The sequence below is a fragment of the Oryza sativa genome, chromosome 1 (assembly GCF_034140825.1).
Source record: "Oryza sativa Japonica Group chromosome 1, ASM3414082v1".
NCBI lineage: Eukaryota > Viridiplantae > Streptophyta > Magnoliopsida > Poales > Poaceae > Oryza > Oryza sativa.
In genome coordinates this window covers 24,613,354-24,635,888 of record NC_089035.1, presented here as the reverse complement: position 1 = coordinate 24,635,888, position 22,535 = coordinate 24,613,354, and the positions used below count along the sequence as shown (strand labels likewise).

General features: G+C 44.3%; 2 protein-coding genes and 1 long non-coding RNA gene across 3 annotated transcripts; 1 reads left to right on the top strand and 2 right to left on the bottom strand.

The window, feature by feature from the left end:
* The first annotated feature begins 4,647 nt into the window (after nucleotides 1-4,647).
* Nucleotides 4,648-13,078, top strand: LOC124403964 (ABC transporter G family member 35). Its single transcript, NM_001401717.1, has 21 exons — nucleotides 4,648-5,107; nucleotides 5,193-5,402; nucleotides 5,587-5,668; nucleotides 6,382-6,541; nucleotides 6,629-6,705; nucleotides 6,799-6,852; nucleotides 6,944-7,034; nucleotides 7,107-7,408; nucleotides 7,486-7,767; nucleotides 7,861-8,177; nucleotides 8,268-8,428; nucleotides 8,991-9,257; nucleotides 9,487-9,731; nucleotides 9,830-10,162; nucleotides 10,241-10,531; nucleotides 10,742-10,825; nucleotides 10,912-11,045; nucleotides 11,889-12,116; nucleotides 12,203-12,374; nucleotides 12,476-12,730; nucleotides 12,821-13,078. The coding sequence occupies exons 1-21, from the start codon at nucleotides 4,704-4,706 to the stop codon at nucleotides 13,076-13,078; spliced, it is 4,407 nt and encodes a 1,468-aa protein (NP_001388646.1). The 5' UTR covers nucleotides 4,648-4,703.
* A 487-nt stretch (nucleotides 13,079-13,565) lies between these two features.
* LOC9267101 (uncharacterized) lies at nucleotides 13,566-14,331 on the bottom strand. Its single transcript, XR_001547922.3, has 2 exons — nucleotides 14,206-14,331; nucleotides 13,566-14,074 (listed from the first exon to the last, which is right to left on the bottom strand). It is a non-coding gene; the product is annotated as an uncharacterized lncRNA (long non-coding RNA).
* Nucleotides 14,332-18,245: 3,914 nt separating this feature from the next.
* LOC112937664 (uncharacterized) lies at nucleotides 18,246-22,535 on the bottom strand. The gene is made up of 2 exons (XM_026022568.2): nucleotides 20,453-22,535; nucleotides 18,246-18,565 (listed from the first exon to the last, which is right to left on the bottom strand). The coding sequence occupies exons 1-2, from the start codon at nucleotides 22,533-22,535 to the stop codon at nucleotides 18,246-18,248; spliced, it is 2,403 nt and encodes an 800-aa protein (XP_025878353.2).

Here is a 22,535-nt window from a genome sequence, read left to right as displayed (position 1 = left end):
TTTATTTTTTGTGGATTTTTGTTCCACAAAAAATGTTTCATCAAGTGTACGCACAATGTTTCACTATGTATAGATCTAATGTTGTAGTGAACTGAAATACTCTATTGCAAAAAAAACCCATATATTTTAGAAACCCCCTATTAAGGGAATTTGGTTTATTTTTTGTTCCACCGAAAAATGTTTCATCTAGTGTACTCACAATGTTTCACTATGTATGGATCTAATGTTGCAGTGAACTGAAACATTCTTTCGCTATTTGCTGAAACATTCTTTTTATATAAGGTGAAACAACACCCGATTTAAACGAGTGAAACATTTTCGATCTACTTAGTGAAACAATTCCGATATACCTGGTGGAACATCGCGCAACATTTAAAAATAATTCAATAATAAGTTAAATTTTTTTTCATCGAAATATATCAATGTATGGTCTTGTTTTGAAGATTTAATTGCAACGAATTTAATGGCGTAATCGGATCATGATTTGGAAAGTAATTTAAGAGAAAAATCAATTTAAAGTAGTTTTGCATGTAAATTGGGCGCTGACGTCATGCTGACGTCAGCGCCCGATTTTAATCTTCTCTTATCGGGCGCCCGAGCTGAAGGCGTCTCCGAGCTAGTGAGGGGGCAGCAACACGACAGTGGAATGGTCTCAGACGTCTCAGACTTAGAATTTGGGGAGGAGCGAGAAGATAACCAGCCTTATCGTTTCACTTATACAGTTATACCCGTGCATATCAGCCAAATTTTAATTTTTATAATTTAATTTTAAAGTTAATTTTATTTTTTTTCATTATAAAAAATCACACGCTAAAGACACGTCGATGAAAGTTTAACCCATAAGTTGTATTTTATTGTTAATAATTAAGTAGTATGGATAAGAATAAACATAAGCTTTGACTTTGAAATCACAGTAATCTATCTAAAAAATTAGAAATCACGGTAATATGTTACTTATATGTGGGTCCAATTTTATTAGGTCTATAAATTAGTGAAAGTCATTCAACTCTGACTCTAGAGAATGCTAGTCCAGACTCCGGAGTAGAGGGGTACGTGTAACAACGATTGGAAGTAAAAAAAATTGATGCAGATTGATATATGGAGGCCATCACAAACTTTTCAAAACAACGAGTTTTTAATTGTAGGTAAGGTATATCTAAAAAGTTACCGGTACTGAAAACTCAAAACCTCTAGTATTATCTAGCACCTTCCTTGCCACTCTCCCATTGGATGGCTGAGATTCATTATACTGTTTTTGTCCTTTCATCGATCCTATGGTCACTATTTACTACATTACGTGGCTCTTTATGCTTGCATTATCAAATTGTCTTTTCACTTGTTAAGATTTGCTGATTGTAGCGCCCATGTACGATAAAGCGCCCTAGATGAGTCTCGGGGATGAATAGTAGTAAAAAGTTTGAGGGTGCTAATGTCCTGTTATGACTCATGGGATAACTTGGACTGCAACAATAGTTGAGGGGAGCTAAATCAGACTTTAAGAAATCCAATAAATACCATTAATAAATGCCCTATTTGAAAAAATGTCATCAACAGACGCAACTTATAGAAAATATCATCGTGCGAGCTACATTGTGCTAGAATGTCATCGTGGTTAGAATCCATCCATTCTATGATGGTATATTTTTACTTTTAAACTGGTATTTCTCGATGGCAAAACGTGTAATGGGATGCTTATCAATGATATTTTCTTAAAATTTCTCTGAAAACATGCGTTCGTGGTGAGAATCAGAAGGCTCTGCTGAAATAACATGAAGTGCACAGCACAACAGTCAGCACACTTGGCACTTAGCAAATTAACTACTCCATCTATCACATATTATAAAAGGAAAATTTCGTTACAGAACACTGTTATTGCGTGGTTTTAGCCTTACGATACTGCAAAAACTAACTTTTGGAAGAAAACACTCTAGAATCGTGGTATTTTGCCACTGGACACCACGCCTACTAAAATAATAATTTCAGAAATTACGTGAAATGTCAAAAATGCCCTTGGACCCATATGTCAGCTCTCCTATCTTGGATATGTGGGGTCCACATGGTAGTGGCAGGAAAGGTAGATGAAAAGAAAGAAGAAACGAAGAAAAGAAAACAAAAAGAAAATTAAAAAGGGGGGAGGGGAACAGATGGCGACATTTGTAGTGTCGTTGCCGCTCGCTGCAAGCGACCACGCCCATGACCGCATGCCGGTGCCGGCCGGCCGCCTTGTAGCAGATCTGGTCAGCTGCAGCGCTGCCAATCCGGTCGTGGGGCAGCGTCGCCACACCGTGCCAAGCCGCTGCTCCGCCCAGCCTCCGCAAGGGCCGCTCTCCTCCTCTACGTCGTGCCACCACAAGCTGTGTCGTGCGGGCCGCCCTCCTCCACCTGGTCGCGCCACCGCAGGCACTAGCCGCATCACCTGCGCCGCATCTCGTCCGCCCGACCTCGCCGCTTGGCCGTTGGCCGCCGCCGCTCGCCCAAGTCACTGCCACGTGGACCCCACATATACAAGATAGGAGAGTTAACATGTGGGCCCAAGGGCATTTTTGACATTTCATGCGATTTCTCTCTCCTCTTCAATCGGAAATTATTATTTTAGTCGGCGTGGTATCCACTGGCAAAATACCACGATTATGGAGTGTTTTTCTCCAAAAGTCATTTTTCGGTGTCCTAGAGCTAAAACAAGACAATAGCAGTTTCCTGTAGCAAAATTTCCCTATTATAAACTACCCTGCTCTATCCCATTTTATAAATCATTTTGTTTCTTTTTCTAATCAAACTTTTTAAAATTTTAGTTAAGTTTATGAAAAAATTTAGCAATCTATAACATCAAATTAGTTTCATTGGAATCAATATCTAATATATTTTGATAATATGTTTGTTTTGTGTTTAAAATATTACTATATTTTTCTATAAACTTAATCAAACTTTTTTAACTTAAAAAATATGGCTAGGAAAAAATGAAAAAGGCTTATAATATAGGTAGTATCTAATCATCGTTACTTCATCCGGACCAGGAGTATATTACCAATCAAACGAAGCTGAGAACGCGAAGTAGGGGCTGTTTAGATTCTAGATGACCTCTTAATGACTTTTTTAATCCTTTAGATGAAAATTAGCGGCGTTGCATAGATAAATGCTTAAAAACATCGCGGTCTCTTGTGACACTTGTGAGTTGTGACCGAGGACATTTTAGATGAAAATTAGGGGCTATCTGGATCTTAGGGGACTTTTAAATTTTAATCACTTTTCTTATCCTTTGGATGAAAATTTAGTGGCGATCCATGGATGAATGCTGAAAACGTCGTGGCTCAGCCATAGATACGGTGCAAGCAGGCTAATCAATCAAACATCGTCACCCATTAATTTGCAGTTGTCAGAAAATCCTAACAAAGCTTATAGCAGAGATTTGTGATAATTAACCAGCTAATCGTCCCTAGCTAAAAACACGGCTTCCTTTGCACGTTGTTCTTCGTCTCGCCGAGAATCTCGATCGTTCATAAAAAAATCAGGGAGACGCCAGGCGGCCGGAGAAGAATTCTTCTAGGAGTAGTTGTGGTTTTTGATCAACAATAAACAAAGGGACAAAAATCAAGATTGTAGCTACCGAATTCATATTTTATGAACACGCCTTTCATCATCTCAAATAAACTTTTTTTAAAAAAAGCATGCTTTCATGGTACATAAAAGTACTAGCTAGGTCTATGTATTTTTTTTTTGTACATGTACAAATGTACAGCCTTGCATTGGTACATATGTTCTGGTGGGCCTTACACATGCATATGTAGCTTGCCCACATGGAAACAAATCTTCAGTTTATGGAGTAGTTTATACAAGTGATCCAAACACGTAAGATAAGCTGGGGCCAGTACTATTAATCAATCACATATAATTAACAATTAGTGTGATCCTCATTTCGTGCAACCAAATTAGAACTGAAGCACTAGCTGCAACTAGCTTGTAGATCATATCTCTGTTGAATGTTGAATTAATCGCCCAGATAGTCAGATCAGATAGTATCAAATCAAATTAAAGAAATGCTTATAACTAATCCGAGAGAGCGACCGATCGATGATGCCATGAGCTAGAACGTGAACCAAATCTCCCTCAACAGCTAGCTTAGCAGCGTGCCAGCGTGGTAGTCTGGCAGGCATAGTATATTCGATTTGTATTATTTTAAATATAGAATCATCACAAATTAGTGAAAATATCATAAATAACCTAGTATATCTATTGTTATATAGCCACAACATAAATAAATAAATCTAGTGTGGTAACATAATAAATTTATAATGCCATACTAATAGGACAAATTAAAAATCGGTTCTTAGAAAACCACTACCGGTTCACTGGTTCTATAAAACCGTCCGGTTCATCGGTTTTTAATCGGTTCGATTGTAGTGTTGGACTTTTTGTTGAACCGAACCGCTAAGGTCATTGGTTCCAGTTTTTCCCGGTTCAACCGCCGGTCCGATCCGGTTTTTTTACTATGCTGGCAGGCCACGCTCTCGAATGCGCGCGTTTCCGTCGTGTCAACCCGTCACGTTGCCGCGTCCCCCCTACATATATCCCCCTCTCGCCTCGTACTCTTCACTCTTCAGGCGTCGTCGTCGTCGTAGCAGGCGCCGCGGCATCGACGAGAGAGAGAGAAAACACGGTGGGGTTTTGCATTTTCCGGCGAGGTTTGTAGGGGAGGGATCGAGGAGATGAGCAGTGCGGGGGTGGTGGAGATGCAGAAGGCGGCGAGCTTCCGGAGGGAGGGCGGGGGTTCGATGGCGTCCATGTGGCTGAGCGCGGACGGCAACGGCGCGTTCTCGCGGTCGTCGTCGTCGTCGTCGAGGAGGATGAGAGGGGAGGAGGACGACGAGGAGGCGCTGCGGTGGGCGGCGCTCCAGAAGCTCCCCACGTACGACCGTGTGCGCGCCGCCATCCTGCCGATGGTGGAGGGCGAGGGTGGCGAGGCGGGCGGCGGCGGCGGGGGGAGGAGGGTGGTGGTGGACGTGCACAGCCTCGGCCCGCACGAGCGGCGCGCGCTGCTCGAACGGCTCGTCCGCGTCGCCGACGACGACAACGAGCGCTTCCTGCTCAAGCTCAAGGAGCGCATCAGCCGGTGGGCTATAGCTTTTGTCTGCTGGGTGTTTGATGATTTGCGCGCGTGGCTGGCTGATATTGGGGTTGTGCGCTTGGATGTGCAGGGTGGGGATCGACATGCCGACGATCGAGGTGCGGTTCGAGCACCTGGAGGTGGAGGCGGAGGTCCGCGTCGGCAACAGCGGCATCCCCACCGTCCTCAACTCCATCACCAACAAGATCGAGGAGGCCGCCAACGCGCTGGGCATTCTACCCACTCGGAAGCAGACATTGCGCATCCTCCACGACATCAGTGGCATCATCAAGCCCAAAAGGTGAAAAGAAAAAAAACAAGCATCGTGTTTTCGCTTCTGCTTCATATATACAACGTTTATTGGGGAAATTTTGAAGCATTGTAACGGAGTTTAGTATAGATTAATTGTTAACCAAGATATTTTGGAATTCAACTTTTGTGTTTCTCCTACATCAGTACAACATCGCGTTCCTTTGTTTGTACAGGATGACTCTGTTGTTAGGCCCACCCGGATCTGGCAAGACCACATTTCTACTTGCTTTGGCCGGAAGGCTCAAAGACCTCAAGGTTTGCAATAATCTTTCTTCACTTGTTTTGCAGTAACTGCAATGTAATGAGGCCTTTAGCTTTAGCAAACCAGTCTCCACTTCATCTTTAATGTAGTATATAGTTCGCCAAAAAACAGAGAGCTTTGTTTGGGGAATGCGTAAAAGGCCCAGGCATTATTGCATTAAGATAGTGGGTAATTTTATAATCCTTGAAAATGTATCTAGAGGTACCATATTTTCTAGTATAAAATTTGATATCTTTAGATACTAAGGCTGCGTTCAGAACTGCTAGTTCCCAACCCCTATCTCTCGTTTTTCGCGCGCACGCCTTTTAAACTGTTAAACGATGTGTTTTTTTGCAAAAAGTTTTTATACGAAAATTGCTTAAAAAATCAAATTAATCCATTTTCAAAAAAAAATTAGCTAATACTTAATTAATCATGTGTTAATGGACTGCTCCGTTTTCTATGCGGGGAGATGGGTTCCTAACCCCCAAGTAATGAACATAGCCTAAGTATCTCGAGGCACCAAAAATTTTAGTGTAAAATTTAGGTACCTCAAAGTACTTTTTCAAGGACTGTAAAATTCCTCTAAGATACTAGAAACAAAGTTCTCGCGAACAGAGAACTTATCTTAGGGGACATGTCCCAAAAGAATGTAAACCTCGCTGTAGAGTGACATTACTGATTACCAACATACACAATTTATACTGGGAGTAAAAATATCGTGCAGTTCTCTGGCCAAGTAACTTACAACGGACACCAGATGGAGGACTTTGTGCCACAGAGGACTGCTGCGTACATCAGCCAACATGACCTTCATATCGGGGAAATGACCGTTCGGGAGACACTCTCATTCTCGGCGCGCTGCCAGGGTGTTGGAAGCCGCTTTGGTATACATTCTTTTCTGCAGAATTTGCCTTTCCTGATCGTCAAGGGTTGATTGATATGCTTATCAAGTTCAATTGTTATGTCAATAGATATGTTGACCGAGCTGACAAGGCGAGAGAAGGCGGCAAATATCAAGCCTGATGCTGATGTTGATGCGTTTATGAAGGTGAAAATTTGCAAATCCTATATAGAATAAGAATTACTCTGGTGTAAATTTGAGTGAGGAATTGCTATAAATTTTTTGTCTTAACTTCATCAGGCTTCAGCAATGGAGGGACAAGAGAGCAATTTGATTACTGACTATATACTAAAGGTGCATGCATCTCTGAGCTACAATAGCTAGTGATTTCAATTTGGATTAAGCGAAATCGTCTTGTTTAATATTTACATGTTACTTAATGCAGATATTAGGACTGGAAATATGTGCTGACACGATGGTAGGAGATGATATGGTGAGGGGTATCTCCGGTGGACAACGGAAGCGTGTCACCACAGGTAAAAAGATAGAATTTCACTTTCAGAACATGGGATTTGCTGGACAATGTTTTGATTGACTGTTTCTTCCAGGTGAGATGCTTGTTGGGCCAGCCAATGCATTTTTCATGGATGAGATATCGACTGGGCTCGATAGCTCAACTACGTTCCAGATCGTGAAGTCACTCAGGCAGACCATCCACATCCTTGGCGGCACAGCAGTCATCTCATTGTTGCAGCCAGCTCCTGAGACATACGACCTATTTGACGACATCATACTCCTCTCCGATGGCCATATCGTGTACCAGGGCCCTCGAGAGAATGTGCTCGAATTCTTTGAGTTGATGGGGTTCAAGTGCCCTGAGAGGAAGGGTGTTGCTGACTTCTTACAGGAAGTGAGTGATTCTACAATGTTCAAAAATATATATGCACAAATTTGTTAGTTATATATCTATATGGAAATTTTGAGCAGGTAACTTCCAGGAAAGATCAGAAGCAGTACTGGGCGCAGCATGACAAGCCCTACCGGTATGTGCCAATAAAGGAATTTGCTAGCGCATTCCAGTCCTTCCACACTGGGAGAAGTATAGCAAACGAGCTTGCCACTCCATTCGACAAGAGCAAAAGCCATCCGGCTGCATTGACCACCTCAAGGTATGGTGTTAGTGCCATGGAACTGCTGAAGGCAAATATCGACCGGGAGTTATTGCTTATCAAGAGGAATTCCTTCGTCTATATCTTCAGAACCATCCAGGTTGTTAGAGATTCATTCAAACAAATCGAGTAATTGGTATATGTGGCAAACCAACGACGTCATGACTGACTTCTTGCGTAATTCGTATGGCAGCTGATGACGGTGTCAGCAATGGCAATGACTGTCTTCTTTCGTACAAAGATGCACCGTGATTCAGTGGCTGATGGAGTCATCTTCATGGGCGCACTCTTTTTTGCAGTGATGATGATAATGCTCAATGGCTTATCTGAGCTACCGTTAACCATTTTTAAGCTGCCAGTTTTCTTCAAGCAGAGAGACCTCTTATTCTTTCCAGCATGGACCTACACCATACCCTCATGGATCCTCAAGTCCCCAATGTCCTTTATTGAAGTTGGTGGGTTTTGTTTCATGTCGTACTATGTGATTGGGTTTGATCCGAATGTAGGCAGGTGAGATTTTTGGAGAAAACCATTGGTCACTGTATCTTATCGAACTTCATTCACTAGCTATTCTTTACTCGTGAATTGTTGTGGCGTTAGGTTCTTCAAGCAGTATCTGCTTATGTTAGCAGTCAGTCAGATGGCAGCAGCACTCTTCAGATTTGTTGGCGGGGCAGCACGGAACCTGATTGTTGCAAATGTCTTTGGATCGTTCATGTTGCTAATCTTTATGGTTCTGGGTGGTTTTATTCTAGCAAGAGGTAAAACTTCATCTCTGTACTATGTAGTTATTTTCATTGTTGCACTTTTTTTAGTAAGGCAAGTTCTTATCCTATATACTTATATAGTTCATCCCCACTAAGTGTAGTTAATGTTATTTCTCTCTTCTCTCATTAAGCCACATCAACCCAATTATTTCTAGCCATTGAATGATAGATATATGGTTCAAATTGTCTCTTCTTTCTTCTCTAATAACACCAAGTAATCTCAATTTTTTTTAGGCCTCAGAATTCATAAGTATCAATTTGTTTTAGTTTTAATACTCATATTTCATCTTATGTGTATATATTGTGCAACTTAATTTTCTGTAGCAACGCGACAATTATTTTTAGCCATTGGATAATAGATCTATGGTTCAAATTGTCTCTTCTTTCTTCTCTAATAACACCAAGTAATCTCAATTTTTTTAGGCCTCAAAATTCATAAGTATCAATTTGTTTTAGTTTTAATATTTATATTTCATCTTATTTGTACATATTGTGCAACTTAATTTCCCGCAGCAACGTGACGGGGTATTTATCTTGTTTATGAATGTACTCGCAGATAAAGTGAATAAATGGTGGATTTGGGGCTACTGGATATCTCCGATGATGTATGCACAGAATGCCGTCTCAGTGAATGAGTTTTTGGGGCACAGCTGGGACAAAGTCTTGAATAATTCTCTCTCCAACGAGACCCTAGGCGTGCAAGCCCTTATGTCCCGTGGAATCTTCCCTGAAGCCAAGTGGTATTGGATTGGCTTTGGTGCATTGCTCGGATTCATCATGCTCTTCAATATTCTCTTTACTCTTGCACTAACATACCTCAAACGTGAGTTCCTTCCGAATTGGTTTGCTATTTTTCTTTCTTTTTTTTTTGATATAAAGCATGGCAGTTCTGCCTCATTTCAAGCAAATAGATAGAAGATAATGCAAACACCAACCCAAAATCCGTAGACTAAACACTAAGATAACAACACAGTGACACAGAAGCACCTCAAAATCATCAAGCTTGCTCATCGTTCTTACCTTAGAATGGTTTTCATCTTCTGATTATACAGCCGATGGTAAGTCCCAACCATCAATATCAGAAGAGGAGCTGAAGGAGAAGCAAGCAAACATCAATGGTAATGTTCTAGACGTTGATACCATGGCATCAAGTAATAATTTAGCAATAGTAGGCAGCACCGGAACTGGTTCAGAAATTGCTGATAATTCTCAACCTACACAAAGGGGTATGGTTCTCCCCTTTACCCCACTTTCACTCACTTTCGAGGACATCAAATATTCTGTCGATATGCCACAGGTAAGTTATTTCAATTTTTTAACTTACAATGTCCACCAGTGAGTCAATGATGATTAATTTATCTTGACCCTCTGTATTAAATTAAAATTCAAATTCAGGAAATGAAAGCACATGGAATAGTTGAGGACCGGTTGGAACTCCTTAAAGGTGTCAGTGGGTGTTTCAGGCCAGGAGTGTTGACTGCACTTATGGGTGTTAGTGGTGCTGGAAAGACTACTCTGATGGATGTGTTAGCAGGGAGAAAAACAGGTGGTTACATTGAAGGCAACATCTCCATATCAGGATACCCAAAGAAACAAGAGACGTTTGCACGTGTATCAGGATACTGTGAACAGAACGACATCCACTCACCTCAAGTGACAGTCTCTGAGTCACTGCTTTTCTCAGCTTGGCTCCGGCTTCCCAAGGATGTAGATTCAAACACAAGAAAGGTCAGTCAAGCAAAATGGTTGTAATTCATTCTCAGCTGATACTCAATGGATAAAATTCCTTAACCTTTATCTATGCAGATGTTCATTGAGGAGGTGATGGAGCTTGTGGAGCTCAAGCCTTTGAGAGATGCTTTAGTTGGTCTTCCTGGAGTTAATGGCCTCTCAATTGAGCAGAGGAAGAGACTGACCATTGCCGTAGAGCTTGTTGCTAATCCTTCAATCATTTTCATGGATGAGCCAACTTCAGGGCTTGATGCCCGAGCAGCTGCCATTGTGATGAGGACAGTGAGAAATACTGTCAATACTGGTAGAACTGTGGTATGCACGATTCATCAGCCTAGTATTGACATATTTGAAGCATTTGATGAGGTGAGCATACGTTGGAATATTTGCTACTTGCTTCGTTATCTTAAATATGACACCATTGACTTTTGATGTGATGTTAGACTATTCGTCCTATTCAAAAAAATATATAAATGTGACGTTTGATGTGATGTAACGTTTTATGTGAATAATGTTCTATGGTCCTAAATCTTTTTAGATAAATGTACATGGTCCTAAATGTTTTATTATTTGCAGCTTTTCCTTATGAAGCGAGGAGGAGAAGAAATATATGTTGGCCCATTAGGCCATCATTCTTCAGAGCTGATTAAGTATTTCGAGGTATACTAATATTACACAAGTTTCAATATACCTCCGTTTGGTTTGTTCAAGACTGTGCTAATCTTATATTGTTTCGTGTTCTCAAGGGGATCCAAGGAGTCAGCAAAATTACAGATGGCTACAATCCAGCCACGTGGATGTTGGAGGTGACAACAGTTTCTCAAGAACAGGCACTGGATGTTGATTTCTGTGACATATACAGGAAATCTGAACTCTTTCAGTAAGTAAATTACTTTTATGTTAAATCCAGTAAATCAAATACTTGACTCATTTGCAATCCCAGTAGTCAAAACTACAATCTCCTTATGTTTTTTATGCCTTTATGGTGGTGACAAACCAACAAGAGTAAATAAGTAGGCTTCAATACAGTTGGTCAAATTTACATGCCTTCTACAGATAATGCATCATACTACTGCAAGTATGCTACTAACAATTTAGCTTGTGATAAAATGCAAGACAATCGGTTTACTCATGCTGTTACATTTTGCAGTAGTATTGAACTTTCTTTTTCTCCAAAGAAGTTTTGTTGTGCCTAGTTTTGTTATAGAATGTTAGCACTATTGTCAAGGTTTGATTTCAGAATACTATGCTATATAGCAAATGGACAAGAGCTAGAGTGGTTCCACTACCACTGCAGCTCTACGACAGAGGAATTGGTGTGCTCCACATGTCAAATTCACATTAATAACTGCAAACTGTTGTGTGACTTGAGTCGCTTTCACATTTTTTTATGTTCATGTATTTGAAATTTCAAAATAATTTAATTTATATGATAGTATGAAATTAAGTCTTTACTTCTACTGGGATAATGATTAACTTTTAAGATAATCTTATCATCAATTAGATTAACATGTGAAGTGACTAGGTACACATGTTTGCCTTTTATGCACTTCATGTACACTTCTCTGAAGTGGGAACTAGGAAGATTTAGGACATTAGGTTCTGAAAGCATTTTAACTAAGAAGTGTCATTTCAACATTTTCCATAGCATCTGTCAGATTATTCAATTCAATATTATACAACTCATAATTGCAATCTGAACATTGGCAATTGATATTCATAGGAGGAACAAGGCATTGATACAGGAACTGAGCACACCACCGCCAGGTTCAAGTGAACTATATTTTCCTACACAGTACTCACAGTCTTTCTTAATTCAATGCCTGGCATGCCTGTGGAAGCAGCACCTGTCATACTGGAGGAATCCTCCTTACAATGCCATAAGACTATTTTTCACTACTGTCATAGCTCTCATCTTCGGTACCATCTTCTGGGACCTTGGTGGTAAAATGTATGCACTTACCATGTAGACATATATGGCGTATGACTAAACCATCTTCAAAATGTAATTTACGCGTCTTTGGCTTCTTGATCCAGGGGCCAGTCACAAGACTTGTTCAACGCCATGGGGTCAATGTATGCTGCAGTGCTGTTTATTGGCGTGCTAAACGGTCAGTCAGTTCAGCCAGTGGTATCAGTGGAGAGGACAGTCTTTTACCGTGAAAGAGCTGCTGGGATGTATTCAGCTCTCCCGTATGCATTTGGGCAGGTACATAGCTCTCATATCAATTCGACAATGCCTGACACTGCTTTGCCTGCTGGTTATCGTATTGCTGAGAAACCTGACAGTTATCAACTTCTCCCTTGCAGGTTGCCATTGAATTCCCGTACACACTTGTTCAGTCTGTCATATATAGCATCATAGTGTACTCGATGATTGGGTTCCAATGGACAGTGGCTAAATTCTTCTGGTACCTCTTCTTCATGTTCTTCACGCTGCTATACTTCACATTCTACGGCATGATGGCTGTGGGCCTAACACCAAGCTACCATGTCGCCTCAATCGTCTCCTCGGCTTTCTATGCCATCTGGAACCTCTTCACCGGGTTCGTCATCTCCAGACCGGTAACCACCACCATCCTTATGGCCCCTGCATTTAATTTTGTTTCATCATTTCTATAGCTCAATTCCATTTTCCCTGGACCGTGTGCTCAGGCAACTCCAGTCTGGTGGAGATGGTACTGCTGGATATGCCCTGTAGCATGGACACTATACGGGCTGATTGTCTCGCAATATGGAGATATCGTGACGCCGATGGATGATGGCATACCCGTGAATGTCTTCGTGGAGAACTATTTTGACTTTAAGCACAGCTGGCTGGGTTTCGTGGCTGTGGTGATCGTCGCATTCACCATGTTATTTGCCTTCCTGTTTGGCTTTGCCATCATGAAGCTCAACTTCCAGAAGAGATAGTGATTGATAGGGACTAGGAAACAGGTCCTAAACTAGGAATTAGATCGATTGATTTGCATATACGAATTAATTTGTGCATATCGGTGTAGAACATGAAAAAAAAGTTCGAAATGTTTGTTGTAGTGGTCTTGTAAATTTTGGTGGTTTGTTCTCTTCCTTTCCTTTATAGTTGGAATTAAACATCTGTACACTAATTTGTAAAATATGTGCTGGGAGTGGTACATTCTTTATCAATGAGAGATTCAAAAATGTTAATTTTTTAAACGAGCAATGTTTATACACACCCATCAATATCTCCTTGGAGCAGTCAAATTTAGTACTTTCTAATTGAGTTGAAGATGAAAGGAGGTGTCTTACTGAACTTTATCATACGTCTTGATCTTGTTAACACTATGCCTACTTAACCATGGAAGCAGACAGCAGCAGATGACTAGTGATCTGCAAGCAGATGGAATGGCATGCAATTCGCTCAAAAGAAGAAGTTGAGTAGCACAAATGGCTAAGGGTTCCATCGCAGTAAAGATACAGCGCATTGTCCACAAATAAAACGCCAAGAATTTGCAGCTCTAACTACCTCCGTCCCAAAATAAGTCCCAAAATAAGTGCAACCATAGATATTTGTGTTTAGCACTTTGACCATCCGTCTTATTTGAAAAAAAATATAAAAAATATTAAAAAAATTAGTCACACATGAAGTACTATTCATGTTTTATCATCTAATAACAATAAAAATATTAATCATAATCTTTTTTTAAATAAGACGAATGGTCAAACGTTGAACTTAAATAGTGCTAAAACTGCACTTAGCATGAATAGTGCTAAAATTGCACTTATTTTGGGACAGAGGAAGTAATTGTGAAATAAGGCAGTGCTATGCTTAGCAAGAGATGGTGCAGGAGAGATTTCGTTTGATCTGAATGAATTCAATGCAATCCAAGATTTGTCTCAACGGCATCTTCCCTCGTCAGCTTGATTACTCCGTATCAGTGCTGAGTGCTGACAAGTGGATATAAATATCTCAAAAAAAAAAAGAGAGAACACGGACGAACCACCAACCCCATGACCCCAGTGCGAGAGTTCCCGGCAAATCCGAGACAAACTGAGATACAGCAACAACGAGAACTTACTTGGGCGCGTGGATGAAGCGCGCGGTGAACTCCCCTTGGCGGCTTGGCCCCCCGGCGATCGGGAAGACCGATCCCGCCGCCGCGCGGCGCCACCTCCGTTTGCAGGAGGGAGAGGCAGGTACGGGCGTAGGGGCGTAGGGCTTCTCCCGTGTTATATATTGGGCTGCGAGAACGGCTCGCTGAATCAGCTTTGGGCCTTCTATTGGGCCCATTTGGTACAGAAATTCGATTTTGTTTTTCCTTTTTTCCCCCTACCGTTTTATTACTGGGCTCCCATACTACGCAGAATTTTTTTTTTTGCTTGGGAATTTTGGTGCAATTAAGCTGAAATGTCCACAATATGCAATGCAGAAGGGGTTATTAGAGACCTACCCGTTCTTTTTTTTTATTAAGATGCATATTCTACTTTGGTTTCCGTTAGCACGTTTTTTAAACTGCTAAATGATGCGTTTAATGCAAGAAATTTATATATACACCTGGTAAAATTTGGGATGTTGCTAGTTTGTGAGACATTGATGTGAGAGGTTTATCCTTTAGTTATTTATTACGTAAGATCGTTTGCCAAAGTCCCTCTCCATTTACTAGTTGGAAGAGCCATTTACTTAGCAAATATCTATTCTTTACATATTCTGTGCATCAAGATTTTATAGATACCTAATCCACCTTGATCTTTTGGTAATACACTACTAAAAAAACCATTTTTGTAGGCGGCCAAAAGTATTTTTTTCAGGCATGGGGGAGGACCGACTGCAGCCCAACAACTACGAAAATCGGGGCAACAGCCTGCCTGCGAAAATCCAATAAAAAAAAGCACTACGTGCCTCGCCGCCGCCGCTGCCCTCCCCCGGCCGGATCTGAGAGGGGAGGGGAGGGGAGCCGCCACCGGACACCCTGCACATCATCGTTGCCGCCGCCCCGCGCCGTCGTCGCCGCCGCTGCCCCCGCCGGCCTCCTCCCTCCCTCCTCCGGCCAGATTGGGAGGGAGGGGGGAGGGGAGCCGCCGCCGGTGGAGGGAGGGAGGGGAGGGGAACGGCCTGGCCGGTGGAGGGATCGGAGAAGTGTTGAGGGAGAGAGAGAGGGAGAGTTGAGAGGGGGAAATGAGTGGTGGGGAGGGGGTGGAGGAGAAGATAAGACTTAGATTTTTTTTGGGGTAGGTACGATTTTCGCAGGCGGACAGCAAACTTCACCCCGATTTATATTTTTATAGGTGGTCATTTGGCTTCAAAGGTCATGTCCGTCTGTGAAAAAAAGACCCCCACATCGGGAAAAATGCATTTTCTAGTAGTGATATATAATTTCCCTGTATTTTCTTTTTTTATCACCACTACTCCCAAAAAAAAGTGTGATCTGTAATACTTCAATCTTTGAAGAACACCTCAAGGAATTTTAAAGAATGATAGCACGAACAGTAGGAGCTCGAAAAAACTGAGTTAAGAAGGTATAATCTCCCACCATAAGAGATATTTTTGCCCTTTCATGTGCTAAGCTTTCTGAAGGATTCAGAATTACAACCGAAAAGCTTCCTATATTAACCCTTCATTTCCTTAGCTTTTCCGAAGCAAAAAGATATCAATTATGTGACAATTTATTTTTAATCCTGAAAGTTGTTTGAAAATGCATAAGATGACCTTCAGGTTTTTGGCTTGTTCAAGGTCATGGTCTACAAAGATAACCATCCTCGTTACTTAATCTTCATCTTCATTAGAGTTGCCTTCAGTTGTGGTATGCAATTTTTGCAAACTACTTCCATTTTGTACTCTATGTATTAGCCCATTCTCACACGCTAATAAGGCCTTCACACATGATATCACTAATTGTTGATACCATCCATCAGTTGGGAACATAAATCGGGTGAGTCTGATACGCGATCGATCGCACGTCCCGACCGCGCGCGATCACGTCCCCGTGCGGCGCCCCTCGCTACTTCACCCACACGGCCTATTGTTTGCAAGGAACCCACTTATTTCATGCCCTTTTTCTTTCTTTTCTATGTTTGGCCCATGTATTCTCGACCCAATTAAAAATATTTTTATATATAAACTTTACATATACATAAACTTTCGATATGGAAAAATTTAAAATATAAATTACTAGCAAAAGTGCCCGTGCGTTGTAACAGGAAGTGTACAGACCAGAAAATTGAGGAAAAGTTAAGAAAAACTTACATTATGTAATTAATTAAAATACAAATTTGTTGAAATATTTAGTATTTGTAAGTAGGTAGATGTATAATTAAATCAATTTATAAGTAAATCAAGTGTGAGAAATAAAATGACATGGTTAAATTTAATTTTATTAAATTCTCCATAATTAGTTACGCTCTTTAGAATTTTATTGGAATTATCAGAGCTTAATTGTTAATTTTTAATAATACAAACATCATTTAACAATATTTTAATTAGAAAAAGGAATCAAAATCCTCCCTTCTAGGTTTGGACCGAATATAGAAAAGTTTATATTCCCTCCCTTTGTCTATTCTATGTGTCTGGCCTGTTTTCTTTCTCATTTGAAGTCCATTTTGTATCCTCCATTCGGTGGCCCAATATGCCGGCGGCCCGACACGGAAGCATCTGGAGCCGTCCGATCGAATGGACGGTCCAGATTAATCCTAACCTAAACAAATATACCCAAACCCTAACCCTAACCCTAGGATTCATTTTCCCCACTTCCCCCGCCCCCAATCTCCCCCAAGCGTCGGCGGCGGCGGCGCCCCCCTCCCCCGAGCGGCTGTGGCGGCGCGGAGCAACAACCGGCGAGCGGCGCCCCCGATCCCCTCTCTCAAAGCGACGGCGGCGGCGCCCCCCCTCATCTCCCTCTTGCCTCAGCCGCAGCAGGTTGGTGGTGGCCGCGGCGGATCCGAGGGGGGAGGGCGGCGTCGGCGGCGACGACGGTGGCTCCCTCCACCCCCTCTAGCCTCCCTCCTGCGGCAGATCCGTCGGTGGTGGCGGCGGCGGCGGTAGCCGCGGGTGGATTTGGAGGTGGTGGCAGCGGCTGCGGGCGGATACAGCGGCGGCGGCTCCCTCCTCCCCTCTCGCCTCCCTCCTGCCCCAAATCCAGCGACGATGGTGGTGTCGGCGGCGTCGGTGGGTGGGTCTGTCGGTGGACGCGGCGGCTCCCTTCTCTCCTCCCGCCCCAGTTCCGGCGGTGATGGATCCGGTGGTGGTGGCATCATTGACGGCGGCCGCAGATGGATCTGGCGGCGGCGACGACGGCCAAGGGTGGATCCAGCGATAGGGAGTGAAGTTTTGTGATGTATGTTGGATGATTATTTTTGTAATTTTGTGATGATTGTGATTGATTATTTGGGCAAAGTTTGGTTGAATTTTGTTTTTTTTTTTTCGGTGTGTTCATCCGATTTGGTTGTGTCGATTTTGGGATGTGTTTCCCTGTATTCAATTCTGAGTGCAATAGGGATTCGGGGGGTTTTGAAGGCGCACCGCGAGGGACGAAGGCGCCTTTCGTCCCACTTATGACGATAGGAAAAATCCGAATATTTATATTAGTTATAGATTAGTGCAGAAGCTTTATGGATAGAGATTTTAAGCCAAATTAATAAAACAGTCTCCAAAAATAAAAAAAACAAAAAACATTGGGCCATTCCTTTACTGTCTTGCCCTGGGCAGCCCACGAACCATCCAAAAAATGAGAAGTAAACGACCTAACCAAATAACAGCTAGGCCGAAGCCCAACCAAATAGAAAGGAACAAAAAAGGAATAAGTTCATCTGAGATCCCTTAACTTGTCAACGAATCCGATTTAAACCAGATACAATGGGTCCCTCAACTATCAAAACCGGTGCAATATAGGTCCTATAGCGGTTTGGACGGCGGTTTTAGCTGACGTGGCGTCTACGTGGCTAATTTGACTCGGTCTTCATCTGACGTGGCATTGACATAGCGCTTACGTGGCAATTTGATTTGGAAAAAAACTGTGACCCCACATGTCAGTTACACAAAAAAAAAATGGTGGGCTCCACATGGGCCCACATGTCATTCTCATCCCATACTCTTCTTCCTCCTCTCTCCCCATCTACCCTCTCTTCATCTCTCTCCAGGCGCGACCTCGGCGGCCCCGCCGCCGATTCCTCCTGCTGCGCTGCGGCACGTCGGGCAGGAGCCTTGCAAGACCAGCCACAGCCAGGCGTCGACGCACCGGACGTGGAACCCGTGACTGCAGCGCGGCAGCACGCGCACCTTCTCGCCGTCCGCGAACTCGCCGCGACAGATGGCACACACGTCGGTCTCTGTCGTCTCCTCCCCGCCGTGGTACACCTCCACCGGGATGCTCCTCAGTGCGCTCTTCTTGATGCCACTGCCGCACGCCACCCCGCCCTCCGCTCCTCCTGCGCCGCCGGCGCCACCTGCGGCAGCCGCGCCCCGGCCCCCTCACGGGAGCGCGCACCGTGCCAGCGAGTTGTGCCCAATGGCGAATTGGAGAGTCTAGAAGAGCGCCGCTGCCCGCTAGGATGATAACTAAGTTGGTGTTGAAGCTTGTGTTCACCCTCCCCGGCGGCGGCGCGCCTCCGCCGCCACCACTGCTCTACAACACTGGCCGTGCCGCCTCGACCAGGCGCGTACCGAGGAAAATCCGACAAAATTAGCTACGGATTAGTTAGTTCAATCAACTCGCCAAGCTAGCTAATGCCATCGCACATGCATGCCTTGTGCTTGTGCAATAATAATTTGCACTGTTACTGTAACATCTGTCCTGCCCCGCCCACAGGACCACTTGCCCGACACGGCCGCCCGCAAGAATGGCGGTGACGCCGTTGCCAAAGAGGGAGGAGAACCCATCGTTGCCGTTTCGGTCGGCATGTGGTGCACGCGTGATCTCCGGCAAGCCGACGCGATTTAAGAGCTTCCATCCATCGTCGTCTCGCCAGCACGAGAACACCCTGAGCTTGCACGCCGCCGCGACACGGATGAGGCTTAGGGCCGAGACCAGGAGGAGGAAGATTTGTTCGAGGAGCGCGTCGGAGATGCCGCTGCACGCTCCTCAAACCCGCCGTCGCCGGCGTGACACAACGTTCTCTCAGATTCTTCACCTTCGTCCCATTGTCATGCCGATGAGTAGGCGAGCAGCGGCGGTGGCGCAGGAGAGGCCGCACCCGACACCTGGAGAGAGATGGAGATGGGAGATGGGGAGAGAGGAGGAAGAAGAGGAGGGGATGAGAATGACATGTGGGCCCATGTGGGGCCAACCATTTTTTAATTTTTTTAACTGACATGTGGGGCTGTCGTTTTTATTATTTTCCAAATCAAATTGCCACGTAAGCGTCATGGCAATGTCACGTCAGATGAAGACCGAGTTAAATTAGCCACGTAGGCGCCACGTCAGCGAAAACCGCCGTCCAAACCGCCAAGGGACCTATATTGCACCGGTTTTGATAGTTAAGGGACCCGTTGTATCTGGTTTTCCGGTTGAAGGACGAAATTCGGATTCATTAACAAGTTAAGGGACCTTAGATGAACTTATTCCAATAAAAAAATAATTGCGAACGGCCCAAGCCCAATACGAGCGAGCGAGAAACGGTAAGGGGAAATCGATTGTTGGGCTAGAAACGGAAGGGGAAAAATGATAGCTTCGCCAACATCCAAGCGAGCGATCGCCCATTAGGAATTTCGAGACACTGATAACTATACGGTTCAACACTATAGCTTATCAGTGTTGTGATGTTTCATTTTGTTATCACGAGTATCAGCAACATATTTCATTAGACTGATACTGACATCGCGGTTCTGCAGAAGATGTTTCGTTGTTCTCCTTCGGCACACCCTACCTTGCGCTGTCTATATAGTGGCGCCAAGGCGAGGTGTGAGTCGTGACAATAATCAACCAGCAAGCAGACTTCTGAGAGCTATCGGAATGCGTAGCCATGCTCAATGGAAGGGTGAGGCCGGAAGCCTTGCCTCTCCATTGCCGTGGCGAGAGCGAACGGAGAGAGGAAGAGGGATAATGGGGAACTTCAATCTTAATTAATCCAAATGAAAAGTAATACAATGCTCTATAGAGAGGATGAGGCTAACAATTATCAACAGTAAGCAACTAATTGACTGAAGAAAGGGGTAAAAAAAATCAAAATGCATAACAAATTGATTTGATCCTGCTTAAGGGTGCAAGTGGGTTGTCGCGCGTGATTTCGCGAATCCACTTGTAGTACAAATAAGTTTGATGTCCTCTAGCGCTCTGCTTCTACTTCTACACAACAATGTTCCTAGTGCTTAAACGTTTTGACACTGCCCTGCACCGGTGGTGGATCGCTCCAGGATGCCACCGTGAGTAAGCAAAGCCCAAAGATGTGTGATGAATTCTCCTCCCCTTGTCAAAGTTTCAAGGCGCTCCCTAGCATCATCCGATGGTGCGAGGTACAGCACCATCTCTGCCCAGAAATCACTCAGCACCTTCCATCTCCGCGACGGATTTTCTATCTCCAGCAACTGGCATCCCAGCCGAGCGCCCAGCACGATGAGGCGATTGTCGCCACCATTTTGCTCCATGTCTGAAACCTTCCCGATCTCCTTTAGCTTTTCGCAGCGCTGCTCAAGTGTCTTCAAATTCAGTAATTCCTGGGTGGCCTCGTCAACCAGGGCATCAAATATGGTTTGGGAGACGAAGCTATGATCCGGTAACAATTCCGGAGCAAAGGCTACTAGGTAGGCACAGTACCTTGACAAGCTACAAGCTACGTCCTTATAATTAGTAGTAGTACTGTCCATTCGGTGTCGCTCTTCGTCTTCCACCTCACAAAGAGTAGTGGCGATGTGCCAAGCTATTATGGTGTGTGTTGTTGTTCGAACAGTGGTGCATGACCATGAGAGCTTCCGGAATACCTCTATCCCATTAGCTTTTAAAGATTTGACCCCGTTCGTCAATTGGCCGTTGCTACTCCTCAGTGTGTCTATGACGGCTTTCTTTACCTTCATGGACAACCTGACACGCTTATCTTCCTTGCGTCCTTTTTTCGTCCTATCGACCAAGAACATGGTGGCATAGTACATAAAGTTTATTGGTATGTAGTCGACATTTTTTAGCAGTGTGTACTGACCAAGCTTATCTTCCCAGCTCCGGAAGGACTTGAAGCTCGTGATGCACCCAATCAAGTTGGCAACCCATTGGCGACTGCTCCATGATTCTCTAGCAACGTATTTTGAAATCAGGGCTACCTTGCACCATGCAGAAGCCAGGTATATGTACACCTGTAAACCCTCAACCAGTGCGACTCCGATTATCAGCACAGCAGTGATGAGGGCGTCGAAGTTGTTGTTGTGATCATCGATGAGCTTGAGTTCATCATTGGGAACGTGGACACGCTGGAACAGCATGTAGGCAAGCCAGCCGCAGAAGGGGATCATGGCACAAGACAGGACAGTGTCGTCATGGCGATACATGTAGATAACGAAGTACTTTGTGTAGAAGTAGTCATGCACGAAGGCTAACTCAACCTCGATGACCCTGAAGGCTCGTTCGACGTACTTTTGGCCATGGAGCAGGCCACGGAAGAGGAAGTCGTGGGTCTTGTCTAGCTCGGATTCGACGAGCTTGTGAAATCCGGCGAACCTACGGTTGAGCATCTTTGACAGGGCCATGGAGAGGCAGACGTCCTTGAGCTGACCGGCGCGGTCGCCGTCGCCGCAGAGCAAGCTCCCGTTGCATCGCCAGATCTGTTCAACGGTGACTAGCTTGGCCTTGGCACGATCATCGCCGTCAAGCTTGGACACATACTCGGGGGCTTCCACCTTGCGCCTCTGCTTCTCCTCTCCGGCAACGACGTAGCGGTAGCCACGCATGGTGACGGGGTCCCACTCGCCGGCGGTGGACAGCTCGCGCTCGTAGGTCATGTAGTCGGCCACCCATTTGGTGCTCTCGGAGAGCATGGATCGTCTACTGGCTAGCTTGAATGACAGGATCCGCGTGCCGGATTTCAATACGACGATGACGTATATGGGCCAAAGAACGTAGCGGAAATCCGAGCCGGCACCGGAGGAGACCATCAACCAACCCACCCAGAAAGAGTGGATGAGCTGTTCGAAGTAGAATCTCTTCCAGTTGTCGTTGTCCTGTAGCCTATAGGCGGACAGGGAGTCGGCGCTGCCGAGGAAGATGAAGAGGATGATGGCCCAGACGGAGAAGAGGCTGTTCTTGTAAGGGGACGACTGCATCAGCCCCAGGGTGTAGCTCACCATGGGGATGGAAGCAGCGTACGCCACCCAGATGCTCACCCTGACGGCATTGCGGCTCGACTGCCGCCGGTAGGAGCCGAGGATGAGGAGCACAAACAGCGCTGCAACGCCCAGCAGCACCAGGACTTCGATCCGGACCAATCTCGCCAT

Excerpts from the sequence above, each read along its gene's own strand:
- LOC112937664 (XM_026022568.2), bottom strand. The coding sequence starts at position 22,535 with ATGGCGAGATTGGTCCGGATCGAAGTCCTGGTGCTGCTGGGCGTTGCA. Across the intron at positions 18,566-20,452 it reads CCTGGAGCGATCCACCACCG|GTGGCGCCGGCGGCGCAGGA; the intron begins GTGCAGGGCAGT and ends CGGCTGCCGCAG.
- LOC124403964 (NM_001401717.1), top strand. The coding sequence starts at position 4,704 with ATGAGCAGTGCGGGGGTGGTGGAGATGCAGAAGGCGGCGAGCTTCCGG. Across the intron at positions 7,409-7,485 it reads TTGCTGACTTCTTACAGGAA|GTAACTTCCAGGAAAGATCA; the intron begins GTGAGTGATTCT and ends AATTTTGAGCAG. Across the intron at positions 9,732-9,829 it reads ATTCTGTCGATATGCCACAG|GAAATGAAAGCACATGGAAT; the intron begins GTAAGTTATTTC and ends ATTCAAATTCAG.